The sequence below is a fragment of the Zootoca vivipara genome, chromosome 13 (assembly GCF_963506605.1).
Source record: "Zootoca vivipara chromosome 13, rZooViv1.1, whole genome shotgun sequence".
NCBI classification, from domain to species: domain Eukaryota; kingdom Metazoa; phylum Chordata; class Lepidosauria; order Squamata; family Lacertidae; genus Zootoca; species Zootoca vivipara.
The window spans coordinates 53,130,582-53,147,964 of NC_083288.1; the positions used below are offsets into that span (position 1 = coordinate 53,130,582).

Below are 17,383 nucleotides of genomic sequence, written 5' to 3' on the forward strand. Positions count from 1 at the left end.
TCCCTAGCTAACAGGACCAGTGGTCGGGGATGATGGGAATTGTAGTCCAAAACATCTGGAGGGCCGAAGGTTGGGGATGCCTGGTATAGGCTGTTCTCCAGTTAAAGCGCTCACAGGCCAGTGTTTCCCAATTGTCGGTGTTTATACTACTTTTGGGGACCCAGGTGGCACTGTGGGTTAAAGCACAGAGTCTAGGGCTTGCTGATCAGAAGGTCGGCAGTTCGAATCCCTGTGACGGGGTGAGCTCCCGTTGCTCGGTCCCAGCTCCTGCCAACCTAGCAGTTCGAAAGCATGTCAAAATGTAAGTAGATAAATAGGTGGTGCGATACTAGAGTGGTGTTGTAGGATCAGACGGGGTCCCCTTGAGGGCATTTGTGCCAATCTTGATTCCCAAATGAAGCCTCGTTTGGGTGCCCCCCCCCTATAAAATTCCCTAACACCCAACCTGCTTTGATAGCCTCTTGTGCAGAGGTAGGGGAGCTCTTCACCTGCTGGACACCTGCCTGCTGGGGAGGGCAGCTTCAAAAGGGGCCAGTGCTGGGTGCCAGGGGGCAGCCTCGACTCAGGGGAAAGGCGAGATCAGGTGCTGTTTGGGGGTTGTTGGAAATGTGCGTCCAAGTCTCCTGGATGACCCCCCCCCCCTGCTGGATTACCCAATAGGCAGAGATTCAGCACGGGCTGAGCATCATCAGAAAAGTAGCACCCCCCATGAAAAACAAACTAAAAAACAGGGCAGATTTGATTCATTTCCCCACCCCCCAATAATGTGCTTTGAAGCGAAGGTAATTTCCCCATCAGGGGAAGTAGCTATTTTTAATTTCCGCATGCATATAAGATTTGCATCATTTTGGGGGGAAATAGAATGTTAGCTTGTGGTTTCGTATTGTTTTTATTTTGCATGACCTAAACTCTTTTATTATTATCATCATTTATATCCCACCTTTGGGATGCAGGTGGCACTGTGGGTTAAACCACTGAGCCTAGGGCTTGCTGATCAGAAGGTCGGCAGTTCGAATCTTTGGGATGGGGTGAGCTCCCATTGCTCAGTCCCAGCTCCTGCCAACCTAGCAGTTCGAAAGCACGTCAAAGTGCAATTAGATAAATAGCTACAGCGGGAAGGTAAACGGTGTTTCCATGTGCTGCTCTGGTTCGCCAGAAGCGGCTTTGTCATGCTGGCCACATGACCTGGAAGCTATACGCCAGCTCCCTCGGCCAATAATGCGAGATGAGCGCGCAACCCCAGAGTCGGTCACGACTGGACCTAATGGTCAGGGGTCCCTTTACCTTTACCTTTTTATACTACTTTTTAAAGATTTGCCTTGAGAGAGGCTTTAAATAAACCTCTTTTGTTGACCACCAGCATTACGCTTTCCGTTTGGAATAGACCAGTTGCTTTGGAAGACAATCATCAGGCATCCGCAGAACATGACTAGTCCAACGAAGTTGATGTTGAAGAATCGTTGCTTCGACATTGGTGATATTTGCTTCTTCCAGGACGCTGGCATTAGTTCGCCTGTCTTCCCAGGTGATGTGTAAAAATTTTCAGAGACACCGTTGATGGGATGTTTTGAGGAGTTGGAGATGGCGTTTTTATAAGTTCTACATGTTTCAGAAGCAGAGCCGTCGTGGCCAGATAGCCGAGCCGCCTTTTGCGAGGAATATGCATTGATCCCCAGAATCTGCCATGCAAGAGGACGAAAGGAAGGCCGGCTTAGGGCCCAGAGTGAAAGGGTCAGAGCTTGGAAATGCAGCCCAATGACACCTGCAGGCAGAACAGCAGCTCCTCTAGGCAGAAGAACAGCTGGATGTCTGGAGGAGGAGAATCCCAGAGCGTCTGTTGCTCTTCGCCTTCTTATTTGTTGAATTTCTAGACGCCCGATACCTCCAGGGCTCTCAGGTCGGTCCATGGAATAAAATCAGAACATAAAACCACAATATGCAGAATCAAAATAACTACAGCAACCACCCAATATTCCCACCTGCGCCCCCCCCCAAAAACATCCATCAAACCAACAGTCTCTCCACCTGGACTGAAAAGGGAGCCCAGTTTGGGGCTGAGGGACCATGGCAAATCTGGGGGGGTCAGGAACAGTTTGGAGCCAGAGTATCTCAACAGAGAGGGGAGTAAATGTCACAAGGCCAAGATATCCCATTGTTCCATTGTTTGCTTCTTCCGTTCCCCCTTTTGTTTATTCTGCTTAATTGGGAGTTGAAAGAATATAATCCCAGTGAGAATCGGCCTTTGTTTGTTTCCCAAGTGCATCTCGCTCTTGTCTGGGTGGGAACCTGCCTTCTTACAAGAGGTGGAAACTAAGCGACCTTAAGGTCTTCGGAGATCAGGATGCCACCCAGGACACAATCAGGATCAGGCCTTGTGCCAGGAAAGCTCATGGAACCCTAGAGCTGGAAGGGACCTGAGGGTCACCTGGTCCAACCCCCTACAAGGCAGCTGTTCCTTACAGGCCTCGAACCTGCAACCTTGGCATTCTCAGCACCAGGCTCTCACCGACTGAGCCGCCCAGCAGGCATCTGGGGCTCTATTTTTACGACTGCTGGCAGGAGGGAGGCCTGGTTAGCATCTAACAGAGACCTTGCTCCAGGGTAGAGTTTGAGGTGTTGCTATTAATATACAGAGCCCTTAGCAACTTGGGACCAGTTTACCTGAAAAGTCGCCTGACCCCACATGTGCCCCACTTGAGCACTTTAGTCAGGGGAATTGGCACCCCTACAAATGCCACACAATACCCATTCCACATTTGCAGGAACTGGGTCTTTGCCCTGTGGAACTCCCTGCCTCTTGAGGTCAAGAAGGTGCCGTCCCTCTCCTCTAGCCAGATGCTTACAGGAAATTGAGGCAACACCCTCCCTTTTTGTATTTAAACCTGTGTACATTTTAAAGGTAGGTTTCTCCTTTTAAAGGTAGGTTTCTCCTTTTATATTCCTGTAAACCATTTTTTTCTTACCATCCAGCAGTGCATAAATTTCACAAAACAAACAAAATAAAATAGTTGCAACTCAATGGGAAACAGATCCCATCATCCGTAGCTAGCAGGCCCAGTGGCCATGGATGATGGGAGTTGTAGTCCTGGACTGCATCCTCAGTGTGGCTTTTATAGGATTTGGCACTCTTTAAGGACAACGGAGCCATAATTTTTTTCAGGACAATCCTGGCAAATCTGGAGCGGGACTTTCCAACCAAATAACACAGCTACTCTGACCTTGGACTCGGTTATTTCAACCCATTTGCGACTGGACTCCTGTTCTCTAGCTTTCGTTCTCCTCTCTTCCTTTTCGTCCATCGCTGTCTCTTTTCTACGCACGATAAAATGAAATGTTAAAACAAGCTTTCAAAGAAAATAATAAACAAGTCCAGCGTCTCATCCCGGTGGATTAAGTTGATTAGCAAGGATGGGACTTAACCTCGGAGGTGTCCAAACCCGGTAATCCCATCAACAGGCTCCAGTTTTGCTAAGTGGCTCAGGCCGCAAACACACAGCAATGCAATTTAGGTAGCAAACCTGCAACCTTTTAGGGTTGCCAAAAGCAGAACATGGGCCATGGCCCAGTTGCAACAAAGGCAGAGCCCTCCGGGGCCAGCAGCTGCCCCACATCAAAGGGGCGGTGGGAGAAGGGAAGCCGCAAGCTCCTTTTGCCCAGAAAGGAAGTGGGAGGGGGGTTGAGGGGCGGCTGCCAGGCAGCAAGCAGGGGCTCCGGGTTGCAAAATGGTTTTGCGGTTCTGGAGGTTGAGGCCTGGCACGTCGCGCTGCCTTCGTGATGCTGTCTCCTCTCCACCGGATTTGGCCACTGCTGTGTGAGAAGGCAGAATCCTAGAATGAAAGAGTTGCAAGGGGCCCCCAAGGGTCAGGAATCGCATCCGGGACAGAGAAGCAACTGGAAGAACACCGCATCCCGTTCTCTCAGGGGCCAACCAGACACTTGTGGTGGGAAACGTTCTAGTGTGGGATTTGAATGCAAGAGCAACTCTCTCCTATCTCGTGGTCTCCGTAGAAGCGCACAGTTGGAAGGGACCCCCAGAGTCATCTAGTAGAACCCCCTGCGACCCATGGCTGTCTCCAGTGACAGCCAGTGTGGTGCAGTGGTTAAGAGCGGTAGACTCGTAATCTGGGGAACCGGGTTCGCGTCTCCGCTCCTCCACATGCAGCTGCTGGGTGACCTTGGGCTAGTCACACTTCTCTGAAGTCTCTCAGCCCCACCCACCTCACAGGGTGTCTGTTGTGGGGGAGGAGGGGAAAGGAGATTGTTAGCCGCTTTGAGACTCCTTCGGGTAGTGATAATGCGGGATATCAAATCCAAACTCTTCTTCCAGCTGGGGAGGCGGAGAGGAGCCCCCCTGGCTAGTAGCCACCGAGAGCCTCCAGGAATCTGCCGGATCCTCTTAGAAAGCCATCGCTGCCTCTTGTGGGAGTGTCGCAGTTTAACAAAGGCCCTAGCAGGGGCAAATATACCGCCGTCACCCCCCAGTAGAAAGTCCCAGTGCAGAGGGATCTGAGACATCAGCCCCAGTCCAACCATTGGGGCCCACCAAGCTCAGCTCTGACTGGCAGCAGCATCTCTCCAGGGATACAGGCGGAAGGTTGAACCCAGGACACCCTTCTGCCTGCCACGCCTTGCGGGTGAGACCAGATGTGTCTGTGTGGATGACACCCTGGTATCTCTCTCTCTCTAAATCCTAGTCAGAAGGGACCCTGGGGGTCATTCAGCCCAATGCAATGCAGTTATTATAATTATATTATTAATATCCCACCCATCTGACTGGGTTGCCCCAGCTTCCTGCATATATAAAAACACAGGAAAACAAAACCTTAAAAAGCTTCCCTATACAGGGTTGCCTTCAGATGTAATATTATTATTATTATTATTATTATTATTATTATTATTATTATTATTTATGCCATTATAGCATTATTTAAATAATTGACACATGCTGTCAAATTGAGGGCGTGAAATTATTGGGAGGTTTTGCATAATAAATATGCTTCCCCAAAAGATCTGACTATTTGCAGTAAGGAAAGTGAAAGGAAAATGGATAACACTTTCTTTGACACAACATCCCATAGTCCCCCCCCCAACCTGGGGCTCAGACCCATGACCTGAGATGAACAGTCTCACACTCTACCGACCGAGCCCAAAGGTCATCCAGGCCAACCCCCTGCAATGCAGGGATATTTTCACTGAACGCGGTGCTCAAACCCCTGGCCCTGAGATTCAGAGGCCCACGCTCCACCGACTGAGCTCTCCCCAGGTTCAGACAAGCAGCTGACAGGACAGCAAACCATTCTGCCGGGATGGAAACCCTGGCGATCCTGTCTGAAACGTGGCACCCTTTGGGAAGACACACACGGGCCCCAGAAGTACTTGATGGGTGCATGTGGGGCTGTGTCTGGACCGATTTCACCCAGCCAAAGACAAAGGGATAATTTAGCTGCAATTCCTGCCTGGCACGGGGTTGGACTAGATGACCCGGGGGTCCCTTCTGACTCTACAATGCTAGGATTCTAGTTATTTTAACCATAGAATTCTGTACGCCCATTTTATAGCTTTGCTTCTCCTCTTTCAATCTCCACCTGCTCACACATTTTAAAATGAAACGATGATCCAAACTGTCCCCCCCAAAAAAGATGCAGCCCCCCTCAAGGCAGCTCTGGGTGGGTGCAAACCCTGAAGGAATAAATGGGGGCATTCATGTGCAAAGAGGGGCAGCCAGGCACAAGGCAGGGACCCCCATTTCTTCCTGCAGGATTTGCACCCGTTTCCCAAGAGACTTCTCCACCACTTCTGCTGAGTCGCAGCCTCGCCTTTCTGAGCATTTTCAGAGGCTGCGTTTGCATTTTTTAAATCTGAAAAGGGGAAATATTTGAGTCTGCTCTCCTTTCCCCTCCTGGCTTGAGTAGGGCTGGCGGAACTGGAGCCTCCGGGTGCTGCTCTTAACTTATAGAATCATAAACAAACTCATAGAATCAGAGTTGGAAGAGACCACAAGGGCCATCCAGCCCAACCCCCTGCCAAGCAGGAAACACCATCAAAGCATTCTTGACATATGGCTGTCTGCAATCAATCCAGATTGATTGGTCCAGTATACCTGAATGAGTGTTTCCACCTCCATCGTTCTGCACGGACACTGAGGTCCAGTGCCGAGGGCCTTCTGGCAGTTCCCTCGCTGCGAGAAGCCAAGTTACAGGGAACCAGGCAGAGGGCCTTCTCGGTAGTGACGCCCGCCCTGTGGAACGCCCTCCCACCAGATGTCAAAAAGAAAAAAAACTACCAGACTTTTAGAGGACATCTGAAGGCAGCCCTGTTTAGGGAAGCTTTTAATCTTTAAGAAATTAGTGTATTCTAATATTTCTGTTGGAAGCCACCCAGAGTGGCTGGGGAAACCCAGCCAGACAGATGGGCGGGCTTTAAATAATAAATTATTATTATTATTATCCATGAAACTGGCAAGGCTGGGATCCACTGGTCCCAAGCGGAGAGAGAAAAGTTCTCCTCCCTCTCTCATTACCCTGGAAGTACTCGTATTAACCTGCGGAACTCCACGCCACAAGAGGCGGCCGCAGCCTGGATGGCCTTGAAAGACCAACCTGGATGGCCTTGAAAGAGGCTGAGACAAATTCACAAAGGGCTTGGCTTTCGAATCCCAGTTGCCGAAAACCACGGGAGGGCTAAGTGGCTCTTGGGTTCGAATCCTGCTTGCCATTTCTCATAACGGTCATCCGCTTGGCCCTTGTGGGAACAGGCTCGATCCTGCAGGCTTTGCTTTTTGCAAGTCCCAAAGCAGGGCCTACTCAGGTGTGCAGGATTGCGTGGCAATTGTTGGAGGGCTGCATCCTGTGCTCTTCCTCCCGAGTGGAGACAAATCTCCCTGCCTGGTTTTGCATTATTACAGGCACACAAGAGAGATGCAAAATTCAGCTGTTTCTCTCCCGCCCCGCCCCATTTTCTCCGTTGCACCGGCTCCGTTTGGCCAGCAGAGGAAGCCGGCCTTGTCTCTCTCTGCCTGCCCATGTATGGGAAAGAGAGAGATTCTCCTGGAGGCCACAAGGAGCCTCTCTAGCCCGGCATCCGGTTCTCAACGTGGCCGACCAAAAGCCGGATCCGAGTGCAAGAGCAGCTCTCCCTGCCTTGGTCTCTGGCAACTGGGACCCAGAAGCATCGCTGCCTCCGACTGGGGAGGGCAGAAAGCAGTCCTCGAGAGCCCTCTCCTCCACCAGGGATTGGCCCCATCCTTTTTGAAAGCCATCCCTGCCTCCAGTGGCAGGGAGTTCTGCAGTTTAACTCTGTGTTGTGTGAAAAGGGGCTTCTTTAACCCGTCCCGAATCCTGAAACCTTCAGCTTCTTATGTAAGATCATAGAGTTGTAGAGTTGGAAGGGACCCAAAGGATCATCTAGCCCAACCCCCTGCAAGGCAGGGCTATTCATTTACTGCCAACCTCGCAGGGTCGAAAGCACACCAGTGCAAGCAGACAAAAAGGTACCACTGTGGCAGGATGGTAAACAGCATTTCCACACGCTCTGGCAATCATCATGGTGTCCTGTTTTGCGCCAGAAGCGGTTTAGTCCTGCTGGCCACGGGACCCAGAACGCTGTCCATGAAAAGCGAGATGTCGCCTTGGACTGGACTTAACTGTCCAGGGGTCGTTTCTCGTTATCTTCTTTACCTACTTATTCATTTACTGCACTGCTTGGAGAGCTCAGTCGGTAGAAGGCCTTATGAGGAACGGCTCAGGGAGCTGGGTATGTTTAGCCTGGAGAAGAGAAGGTTAAGGGGTGATATGATAGCCATGTTCAAATATATAAAAGGATGTCATATAGAGGAGGGAGAAAGGTTGTTTTCTGCTGCTCCAGAGAAGCGGACATGGAGCAATGGATTCAAACTACAAGAAAGAAGATTCCACCTAAACATTAGGAAGAACTTCCTGACAGTAAGAGCTGTTCGGCAGTGGAATTTGCTACCAAGGAATGTGGTGGAGTCTCCTTCTTTGGAGGTCTTTAAGCAGAGGCTTGACAGCCATATGTCAGGAATGCTTTGATGGTGTTTCTTGCTTGGCAGGGGGTTGGACTGGATGGCCCTTGTGGTCTCTTCCAACTCTATGATTCCATAGCATGAGACTCTTAATCTCCAGGGTCATGAATTTGAGTCCCACATTGGACAAAAGATTCCTGCTTTGTAGGGGGTTGGGCTGGATGGCCCTCGGGGACCCTTCCAACTCTAAAGTTCTACAACTGACACCACACTTTCCCCTCCAGGTGGCATACACACGGCTCTCATTCCGTCCTCACAACAACCCTGCGAAGTAGGCCAGGCAGAGACTGGTCACACCCAGGGAGCTTCGGGGACGAGTGTGGAAGAAGATTTGGACCCAGGCCTCTCGCATGCGCGTGTTGACATCCCAAAGCGCTGTGCCGGATGCTGCTTCCTCTGAGGGTGTACAGAGTGCATCCTCAGGAGGCAAACAGGTGGGATATATATGCAGCAGATTAAACAGGGGACCCCAAACTAAGGCCTGGGGGCTGGATGCGGCCCAATCGCCTTCTAAATCCGGCCCGCGGACGGTCCGGGAATCAGCATGTTTTTACACGAGTAGAATGTGTCCTTTTATTTAAAATGCATCTCTGTGTTATTTGTGGGGCATAGGAATTCGTTCATATTTCTTTCTTCAAAATATAGTCTGGCCCCCCACCAGGTCTGAGGGACAGTGGACCGGCCCCCTGCTGAAAAAGTTTGCTGACCCCTGGATTAAGAGAAGGAATGTATAAGCAAGTGTGCTGAGGCCCCTCTTCCTGACCCCCCTGCAAACACACACACACACACACTGTTGCAATGCCCATTCATGCTCCGAGTGCGATTCCCGCACACTTCCCTCCTCTCCCCTGTTGCAAGAACTGGCTATCTTGCCATTCTAGCACGAGCAAATGTGGTCCTCCTGGTGGGTTTTTTTAAATTTTTTTTTAATTTTTAAGAAATTCGGAGCCAGCTTCCACAAAAAGGCAGGTTTTCCTGAGGCAATGGAGGGAAGAGGCCCTGGTTGGGGTGGAATCGTAGAATTGTAGAGGTGGAAAAAGGACCCCGGGGGGTCATCTAGCCCAACCCCCTGCAATGCAGGGATCTCTTTGCCCAAACGTTGGGTTCGAACCCACAACCCTGTGATTCAGAGTCTCTTGCTGTACCGACTGACCTGTCCTGCTTCATCCCCCCCCCCCCGGAGCGTGGCCCGTGGGTTGCCTTGGGAGCTCCCACCCAAGGGTGTCTGAGTGCCAAGTGGCTGGAGATCCAAAGTGGGGAGATTTGCTGATGATGAGCTCCAGTCCAACTTGGGGGGCTTCTTCTCCCCTTGGGGTAGCCACCGTGAAAGCAGACCGTGCTGGCCTAGGTGGGCCCGATCCGCCACCAGAGCTTTCCTTACGAGCCCAGCTGGCAAAGCAGAAAGAATCTGGGTCCGCAAGAAATTATGGGGTCTGCGCAACGCAGCGATGCAGGGGGCATACGGACGGAGGGCTACAGAAACGGGACGGTGCTGGGGGGCAACTTTAAGGGCGGATCGCAAGGCCACGAAAACCAGCCAGCCAGCCAGCCAGGCTCCCGCGTAGCAGTTGAGGATCGCGGGGCCAAGTCTGCGCAGCGCCCGCTGCAAAATGCAAGGCGGCTGAGCATCCCCCGAAGGTTGCCGCCGCCGCCGCCGCTGCTCAGGGCGCCCCCTGGCTTGCAAGGAGGGAGCTGCACTTGGGGGCGGAGGGAGAGGCGGGCGCGCGCGCGCGGCGTGTGCGCGCCCGGCCTCCCCGCCCCGCTCCCCGCCCTGGGCCGGCCCCTTCCTCCGCGCCCGGCGCCCTCGCCGCCTTGTGCTCGCTCGCTGCTCCGGAGCAGCGCCAGATCCGCTCGCGCCGCCGCCCGCGCCACATCCGGATCGCGCGTCCCCTTCTCCCCCGGGGTCCCCTGCAAACAGAAGCAGCCGCCGCCCGCCCGCCCCGTCCAGGCTTTTGCATCCGGGCCCAGCAGCAGGGAGCGAGCGGCCTCGCCTCCTCGTCGTCGTCCTCCTCCGTGCGCCTGCATCCCCCCGCATCGCCAACCGCGGCCATGAGCGGCTGGAACAGCTACATCGACAACCTGATGGCGGACGACACCTGCCAGGACGCGGCCATCGTGGGCTACAAGGACGTGCCGTCCGTCTGGGCCGCCGCCCCGGGGAAGACCTTCGCCAACATCACGGTGCGCCCCGGCGCGGGGGGTTGCGGGGAGCCAGGGGGCGCGGCGAGGTGGGGGGCCCGGCCTGTCCTCCTCCGCGGGACTTGCCCCGGGGGGCGGGAAAGAAGAGAAGGGAAGGGACCCCTTCGAAGGCGCGCCCCGAGCCGTTTCGGCTCCCCCGCGGGCCGGGCGATTGCTTCCTCCCGGGCGAAGTTGCGGGGGTTGGCGCGGCGGCCCGGAGCCTCGACAAAGCCGCCGCAACGAGGCGCTACCTGGGTGACCCTCCCCCCGAAGGCGGGGGGGGAGGGAAGGGATCTTCCTGCTCCCCCTCCCCCCGTCCGCCTTTGTGCAAAGCGCCTCCGCCACTTCCTCTTGCAAAGTCAGCCTGCAGGCCCGGGAAAGGGGGGGGGCGTGGGGGAGGGGAGAGGCGCGCGCTGCTCGGCCCCAGCAATCGCTGGCATTTCTCTCCCCCCCCCTTCCATCTCCCTCCCCCCCTTGCATCTTGCCCTCTCGCCGATTTGGGGGGAGAAGCTCGCCAGGCGTCCGCGGTTCCTGCTTTGGCGGCCGCCACCGCGCCCTGCCCGCGCCCAGCCCGGGAGAGGAAATGACTCAAAAGCCGGGGAGAGGAGGGGGAAGGAGAAGGAGGCAGGCCGCCCCTGACCCCTCGGGGGGAAGGAGCTGGGAGGGGGGGCAACACCCTCCCAAAAAAACACCCCCCCCCGAGCGGGAACCTCTAAATCTCTTCGTGCGCTATGGAGATCCAGGCCCAGATTTGCGAGGGGTGGGGCGGGATTTCACTCCTGGCTCCCTCGGCGTCGTGGAAACTTCGGCGGGAGCTGGGCCAACTTTTCCACTCCCCCCCACAAAGTTCGCATGGCTTCCAAGCCGCTTCCCCATCCCCGCGGGCCACACCCAGGCGCCCGGGGGCCACGGCCGCCACGTGCCTTTGTGCGCGGGGCGGAGGCTGAGCCCCGGCACCTCTCTTGTCCTTCTCTCCCCCCTCCCCCCCCCACTCCGCGATTGCGCAAGGGCGTCTAGCCGGGGTTGACTCGTGTCCTGCCTGACCCGCCGCGCCCCACCTCGGCCCCCCACTTTGGCAAAGGGGACTGGAGAGCCCGGCCAAAATCTTCTCCCGCTTTCCTGATTCATCAGATCCGCCACAAAAGCGACTCCCCGATCCCGGCAAAAAAAGAAGACTCTGAGCTGAGTCCTTGTGGGGGGTGGGCACGACCTCCCCCTGCACTCTGCCTCTCCTCCCCCCCCCCGGATGTGGGGCAAGCGCGCCTCCCTCTCTTTCTTTGCAAAACAGGATACAGGTGGGGCTTTGCGCTGCAAGAAGCGTCGCTTGCAGGCCTTGGAGAGACTTTTCAAGAGCGCAAGCAAACACCCCCCCCCTCGCACTTCTCTTCCCTCCCCCCCCCTTTGCGCAAAGGCCGGGCGGGAAAAAAGTTGCAAACTTCTAGAAACTCTTTCTCTCCCCCCCCCTTCTCTGGGGCGCTTCCGGTGCGCAGAATGGAGCCCGGAGGAAACTTTTGCAAAAAAAACCCCAAACCAACCCCGTCGGGGCATCCATCGCCTTGCCGGGTTTGCGGGTGCTCCCCCCTCCCCTCTTCTCCTTTCTTCTTCCCTTCCCCCCCCCCCCCAAAGTGCCACGTCTCCAGACCTGGATTCCTTTCAGCTGCGGCTAATCTCCGAGCAATCCCAGCTCTGGGCCTCCGGCAGGAATCTTAAAAGGGAGGGGGGGGAGAGATGCGACAGATTTTGCTGCGAGGGTCGGGGGCATTTTTTGCTTTTTCGTCGAACTTTTCTGCGGGGAGAAAGGGGGTGTGGTGGGTGTCTCCCCACCCTCCATTTCCAAAATGTGGGGACCTGTGCAAATAAAAAAATGCCCCCCCCAATTCCAGATTAATTCCTCAGTTCCTGCTTTACAGATCCCCGAGCAAAGGATCCCTTTCTCCCCCCCCCAAAAGCCCTAGAAGAATCCTGAGGGGTGCTTTGTTGGAGCTACTTCTGGGGTGGGGCCCAAAGCAGCTGGCCTGGGGGCGCCTCCTGCAAAGGATCCACTGCTTTCTCTTGCTGATCCACTGACTTTTAGGATCCGCTGTTCCCCCGTGTGGAGGAGAGGATCAAAGGACTTTAAAATCTCTCACACACCCCTTGATGCAGGGGATCTGTGCCCCCTTTGCTCAGTGCTGGGACTGGGGTGGGTGGGAATGAGACCCCACCATATCCCTGGAGCCCCACCATGGCCTTGTGATGGGGAGGGGAAGAAGGGGTGCCCCACAGTGCTCCTCTTCTGCCCCCCCAAAAAAGAAGGCCTTGGCTTCAAACTTCCCAATTCCCCAGCCTTAGCGGAAGTGCAACTTGTGTGTGTGTGTGTGTGTGCAATTTTTTTGGGGGGGGGGGTTCCTGACATCTTACACAGTTTCTCACATTTCTCCAAATTTGGCAACTGAGCTTCATCCCTCCTGGTTTTTTTGGGGTGTGTGTGAGTTGGGGGGCAGAGATGGGGCTGGCCTTTTGCAAAAGTGGCCACTTGGGCTAGCCTCACGCCCCCCCAACCAGAGTTCTCCTCTTCACCCTTAACTGACTGAATCCCAGGGGAGTCTCTTGGAGGGACCCCATTTCTCCTCTCTGGGGTTGTCGGGGGGGGGAGCTGGAAGGGCGCACCCCCAGGATTCCGCCACTGCTGCCGTTTCCTCCTGTCCCCTCCCCCCCTGTTCCTTGGAGGGGAGTGCTGCGCAATGGGCGGAGGCGGCCAGGCCTGCCCCCTGCTGCCTCTTCCATTCTTCCATCCACTCAGGGAGGCTATTCTGTGTGTTCCTGAAGTTAATGTGCAACCTAGGAACTAGAGTCTGTGCCAGCCCAGCCCTAAACTGGCATGGTGGGGGGGGGGGTAAAATAAAGCTTGCTGTGTATGCACTCAGCCCAGCTCCTCCTCCTCCTCCTCCTCCTGGGGAATCGGGGGCAGAGGAGAGAGCATTTTTGGGGAGGAGAGGGGTAAAGACCGGCACTGCAGGGGGGTTGGGCTGGATGACCCCAGGGGTCCCTTTTCCAACGCGGCAATTCTGAGCTGTAAACAGCTTGCTGTGTGTATACAAAGGTCTCTCTCTCTGCCCCCCCCTCTAAGCAGGGGCAGGGGCAGTAAGCCCAGAGAGAGTATTTGCAGGGCAGGGTCTACGTCAGATCCCCCCCCCAACAAAAACCCTGACGCCCGACATACCTTTGGGGGCAGTAGCAATTCTTCAGCTGCGATTCCTGCCTTGCAGGGGGTTGGGCTGGATGACCCTGCGGGGTCCCACCCGACTCTTCTACGATTCCAAGTTGAGATGTACATCTTTTGAGCAGCTAAAAAGCTATGTCCAAGTTGGGGGGGGGAGCCTGTAAGAGAGTTCCTCTTCTCCCCCCCCCCCCTCAAAAGCAAAAAACCAACAACGCTGGATTTCCCCTGCTTCCCCTTAATGGCCAGGCGAGGAGACAGAGGGCGGTTTGTTTGCAGGGGCAACAGGTGCTGGGCCTCTGTTCCAGCTTCCAAGGGGGCAGGAGAGAAGGGGCTTACTTGGGGGGGGGTCCTTCTGTCCCTCAGCCCTCCGTCCGGACTCCCTTTGCCCCACAAGGAACAGTTGCTGCCTGCAGCTGCTTTTTGGGTGTCCTCAGGTACAAAGGTCAGCCCCATGGCTTGTGCTGCCCCCTCCCCCCAAAAATGAGCTGCCATCCTTGCATTAGAGGGGGTTGGGCTAGATGACCCCAGGGTGTCCCTTCTGGCTCTGCTGCTCTATGGCCCCCTGAACCCCCATCTTCATTCTCTAGTTTGGCACTTAAGTCCAGTGGTTCCCAAACTTTTTTTGGGGGGGCAGAAAACTGTGACACCCAGCACCCCGCTATTTTTCACAAAAGCTCCGCTCAGATGAGAGGCATGCGTTTTTTCCCCCAAGGCAACAATTTAATTGGCCAATTAAATAAAAAAATAAGCTATTTAGTTTAATTGAGGAATAATAATAGTTTTACTAATTTTTTATGCTTTGTTTTTATTTTGATTTTTGAAGATCACATCCAGTTATACATTCTCTTGTTCTTTACATTTGAAATTATGCCATGTATATATGTCCGTCTGAATATATATTTTCCTTATTTCTACCACTGCGACCTTCCACCACAGCAGCGCTTCTTCTATTGTTACACATAGTCTTTTACTCCCCATAAATCAACTTTTCTTAAGTATTGACTGAAGTTCATAAATAATTTTACTATTCCCCCCCCAAAAAAAAATCTGACTTCACCAAACTGATGAACTTGATCCGAACTTTGCTAGAATCCGAGCGTTGAAAGGGGCCCCAGAGGGTCATCCAGCCCAACCCCCTGCGAGGCAGGAATTGCAGCTAAATAATCCCAGAGAATCATGGAATCTTAGGGTTGGGGTCCTGGCGGTCATCTAGCCCAACCCCCTGGCTCAGTGTGGGTCTCAAACCCATGACTGAGGTTCTGCTGACTGAGGCACACCCACCACCCCATCTCCACTGCTCCCTTGCCGTTTAATGCCCCCCCCCCGGAAGATGCTATTTGGGAACCTGTGGTTTAGGGTTATTTGGGGAGAGGGCGCTCAGTACTGTGGCTTTGGGATCCGCGGTGGGTCTTTTTTGGGGGGCCAGCTGTCGATTCTCACTTTCCCCCCTCTTCTTTTTAACCCCCCCCCCCCCCCCGCAGCCGGCGGAAGTGAACATCCTTGTGGGCAAAGACCGGAGCAACCTGTTTGTCAATGGCCTGACTCTGGGCGGGCAGAAGTGCTCTGTCATCCGGGACAGCCTTCACACGGACGGCGAGTGCACCATGGACCTGCGGACCAAGAGCACTGGGGGGGCCCCCACCTTCAACATCACAGCCGCCATGACGGCCAAGAGTGAGTTCCTCTTCCCTCCCCAAATCCCCTTTGCAGCTGTCCCATCTCTTGCATTCTTTCCCCCAACAGCTGTGGGGGGTTTTTTTTGGGGGGGGGTGTCCCTCTGCTTCAAGGGGGGGTGGACAGCTGTTCCTAATCCGGCCCCCGGCTGGGCAGAGAAGGCTACCTCTGTCTTGTCGCAGCAGCTGCAGGGGGCCATAAATCTTGCTTAATGGGAGCCCCAGAGGTCATCCAGCCCAACCCGCTGCAAGGCAGTGAAGAGGTCTGCTGCTGCCACCTGAGGTTGGGGCGCATTGCAGGATGGGTGGGCAGGGACCCTTGGGGGTCATCCAGCACAACCCCCCTGCAAGGCAATGGCCCTCGGTCAGGGATGCTGTAGCATTGCAGGGGGTTGGGCTGGATGACCCCCGGGGTCCCTCCCAAGTCAAATTTGGCATCATTCGCCTGGCACGGCTTCTGCCTAGCAGGATGTTGGCCGCTCAAATTGAAGGTGCCCCCCCGGTTCCAGCTAGAGAAGCCCTGCCTTGGGCCCTGGGGGCCTCCTGGCTCCCCCAAAAAACAAACACCCTGCAGTTGCGCCTTTTAAGAGTCCTCCTGGATCAGGCCCATCCTAAGAATCTGGGAATTGAGATAGACATTCTTGGGACCTGGAGGTTCTCTAGAAGCCCCCAAAGCAGAACCAGAGAGAAGGCATTCAGAAGCCCCTCTGCCTCCAACTTTGGAGGCACAGAATTGTTGTTGTTGCAGAATTGTTGTTGTTGTTGTTATTATTTAATTCCTTGCAGCCTTAGCCGCTCTGGGCAGCTTTGCACAAAATCTAAAAGCCTCGCTCTCCTCTGAATTTTCCCTTCCCGATCTGTCTGCACTTCCTGCCTCCTGTGGCAGGGAGTTCCACAGTGGTTCACCTTTGGCCTGCAATTGCAGAGGGGTTTCCCACTTTCCAAGGCTTCTCCTTAAGTCCCCCTGAAGGGGAATTTTGCACGACCCATAAAAAACATCCAAGGCTGTTTATTACGTCTTTATCTCTGTTGGAAGCTGCCCAGAATGGGTGGGGTACCAGTGATAGCATGATTATCCTTACTGTGGTTGGACTACGACTCCCATCGTCCCTGACTGCTAGTCCTGCTCACTAGGGGTGATGGGACTTGTAGTCCAGCTGAGGGACCCCCATTGAAAGCAGTGCGAATTTGGTGCTTCTCAGGTTTGGTCCCCAGCTGTGGTTGGACTACAACTCCCATCACCCCTGACCACCGATCCTCCTTGCTGTGGACGATGGTCTGACACCAGCTGGGAACCCCACCATTGAAGGCAGCGCTGATTAGGCGCTTCTCAATCTCTGCCCCCCTCCACCTGTCTCTTAAACTACATCTCCCATCATCCCTAGCTGCCGGGCAGGCTGGGAGAGCCGTAGTCCTCGCAGGGGACGATGGGAGTTGTAGTCCCTCTGCCCCAGTTGGAAAAACGAAGCACGAAACTGCAGTTGGCGGGCCCTGAGCTGGAGAAAGGCAGAGCCTGGGTGCGGCTGAACTCCTCCTTGGGGGGGTCCCTTTTCCTCTTGTGCTGACCCCCCCCTCTCCTCTCTCCCCCCCCCCAGCGATAGTCCTGGTGATGGGCAAGGAAGGCGTCCACGGCGGCTGCGTGAACAAGAAGTGCTACGAGATGGCCAACCACTTGCGGAGGTCGCAATACTGAGCTGCCCCCCCCTGCCCCGCCTGCGGTACTACTGAGGGACCAGGGGGGCCATGCCCACGGGGGCTGCCACCGCCCGGGACCCCCAGCCCAGCCCCGGCCTGACCAGCGTGGGACACCCCACCCCCCCCCCCCGGCGCCGGACCGCCACTCTGTTCCTCTCCTTTCCTCCTTCCCCCTTTTCCTGCTCCCCCCCCCGAATCGCACCCCCCTCCCAATCCCGTCTCTCTTCTCTTCCCCCCTTTGGGCCATTTTTTTCTATCACAAAGAAATCCTTATCGCTGCCAAATTTTCTGATGGTTACAAGGTGTAGCTTTTTTTGGGGTTAAGAAAAAAAACTATATTGGAACAAGACGAACGAAATAAAAGAAATTGAATTCTGAATGTGATGGTGGTGCCGGGCACGTGGGGGTGGGGTGGGGTAACTGGGAGCCCAGTTTGAAGGGGGGGGGACTCGTGGATCGATTGGCAGCCATACTCAGTGAGAGGTGAGAGGCCGAGCAATGCAATTTAGACCCCAGTCAACGAAAGGTGCTAGTCCTCATTTAATCCCCACGACGACCCTGCAAGGGAGGCAGTGGCAACCAGCCCCCAAGGCC

The 17,383-nt window shown here is 54.9% G+C and overlaps 1 protein-coding gene across 1 annotated transcript; it reads left to right on the forward strand.

Annotated features, from left to right (window-relative positions):
* The first annotated feature begins 9,835 nt into the window (after window positions 1-9,835).
* On the forward strand, window positions 9,836-17,168 carry PFN1 (profilin 1). The gene is made up of 3 exons (XM_035134602.2): window positions 9,836-10,222; window positions 14,903-15,095; window positions 16,690-17,168. The coding sequence occupies exons 1-3, from the start codon at window positions 10,091-10,093 to the stop codon at window positions 16,785-16,787; spliced, it is 423 nt and encodes a 140-aa protein (XP_034990493.1). The 5' UTR covers window positions 9,836-10,090; the 3' UTR covers window positions 16,788-17,168.
* The last annotated feature ends 215 nt before the right edge of the window (window positions 17,169-17,383 follow it).

What these genes read in the sequence shown, in the direction of transcription:
- PFN1 (XM_035134602.2), top strand. Translation starts at nt 10,091, where the DNA reads ATGAGCGGCTGGAACAGCTACATCGACAACCTGATGGCGGACGACACC. An exon ending in AGACCTTCGCCAACATCACG is followed by an intron (nt 10,223 to 14,902) that starts GTGCGCCCCGGC and finishes CCCCCCCCGCAG; the next exon opens with CCGGCGGAAGTGAACATCCT. An exon ending in AGCCGCCATGACGGCCAAGA is followed by an intron (nt 15,096 to 16,689) that starts GTGAGTTCCTCT and finishes CCCCCCCCCCAG; the next exon opens with CGATAGTCCTGGTGATGGGC.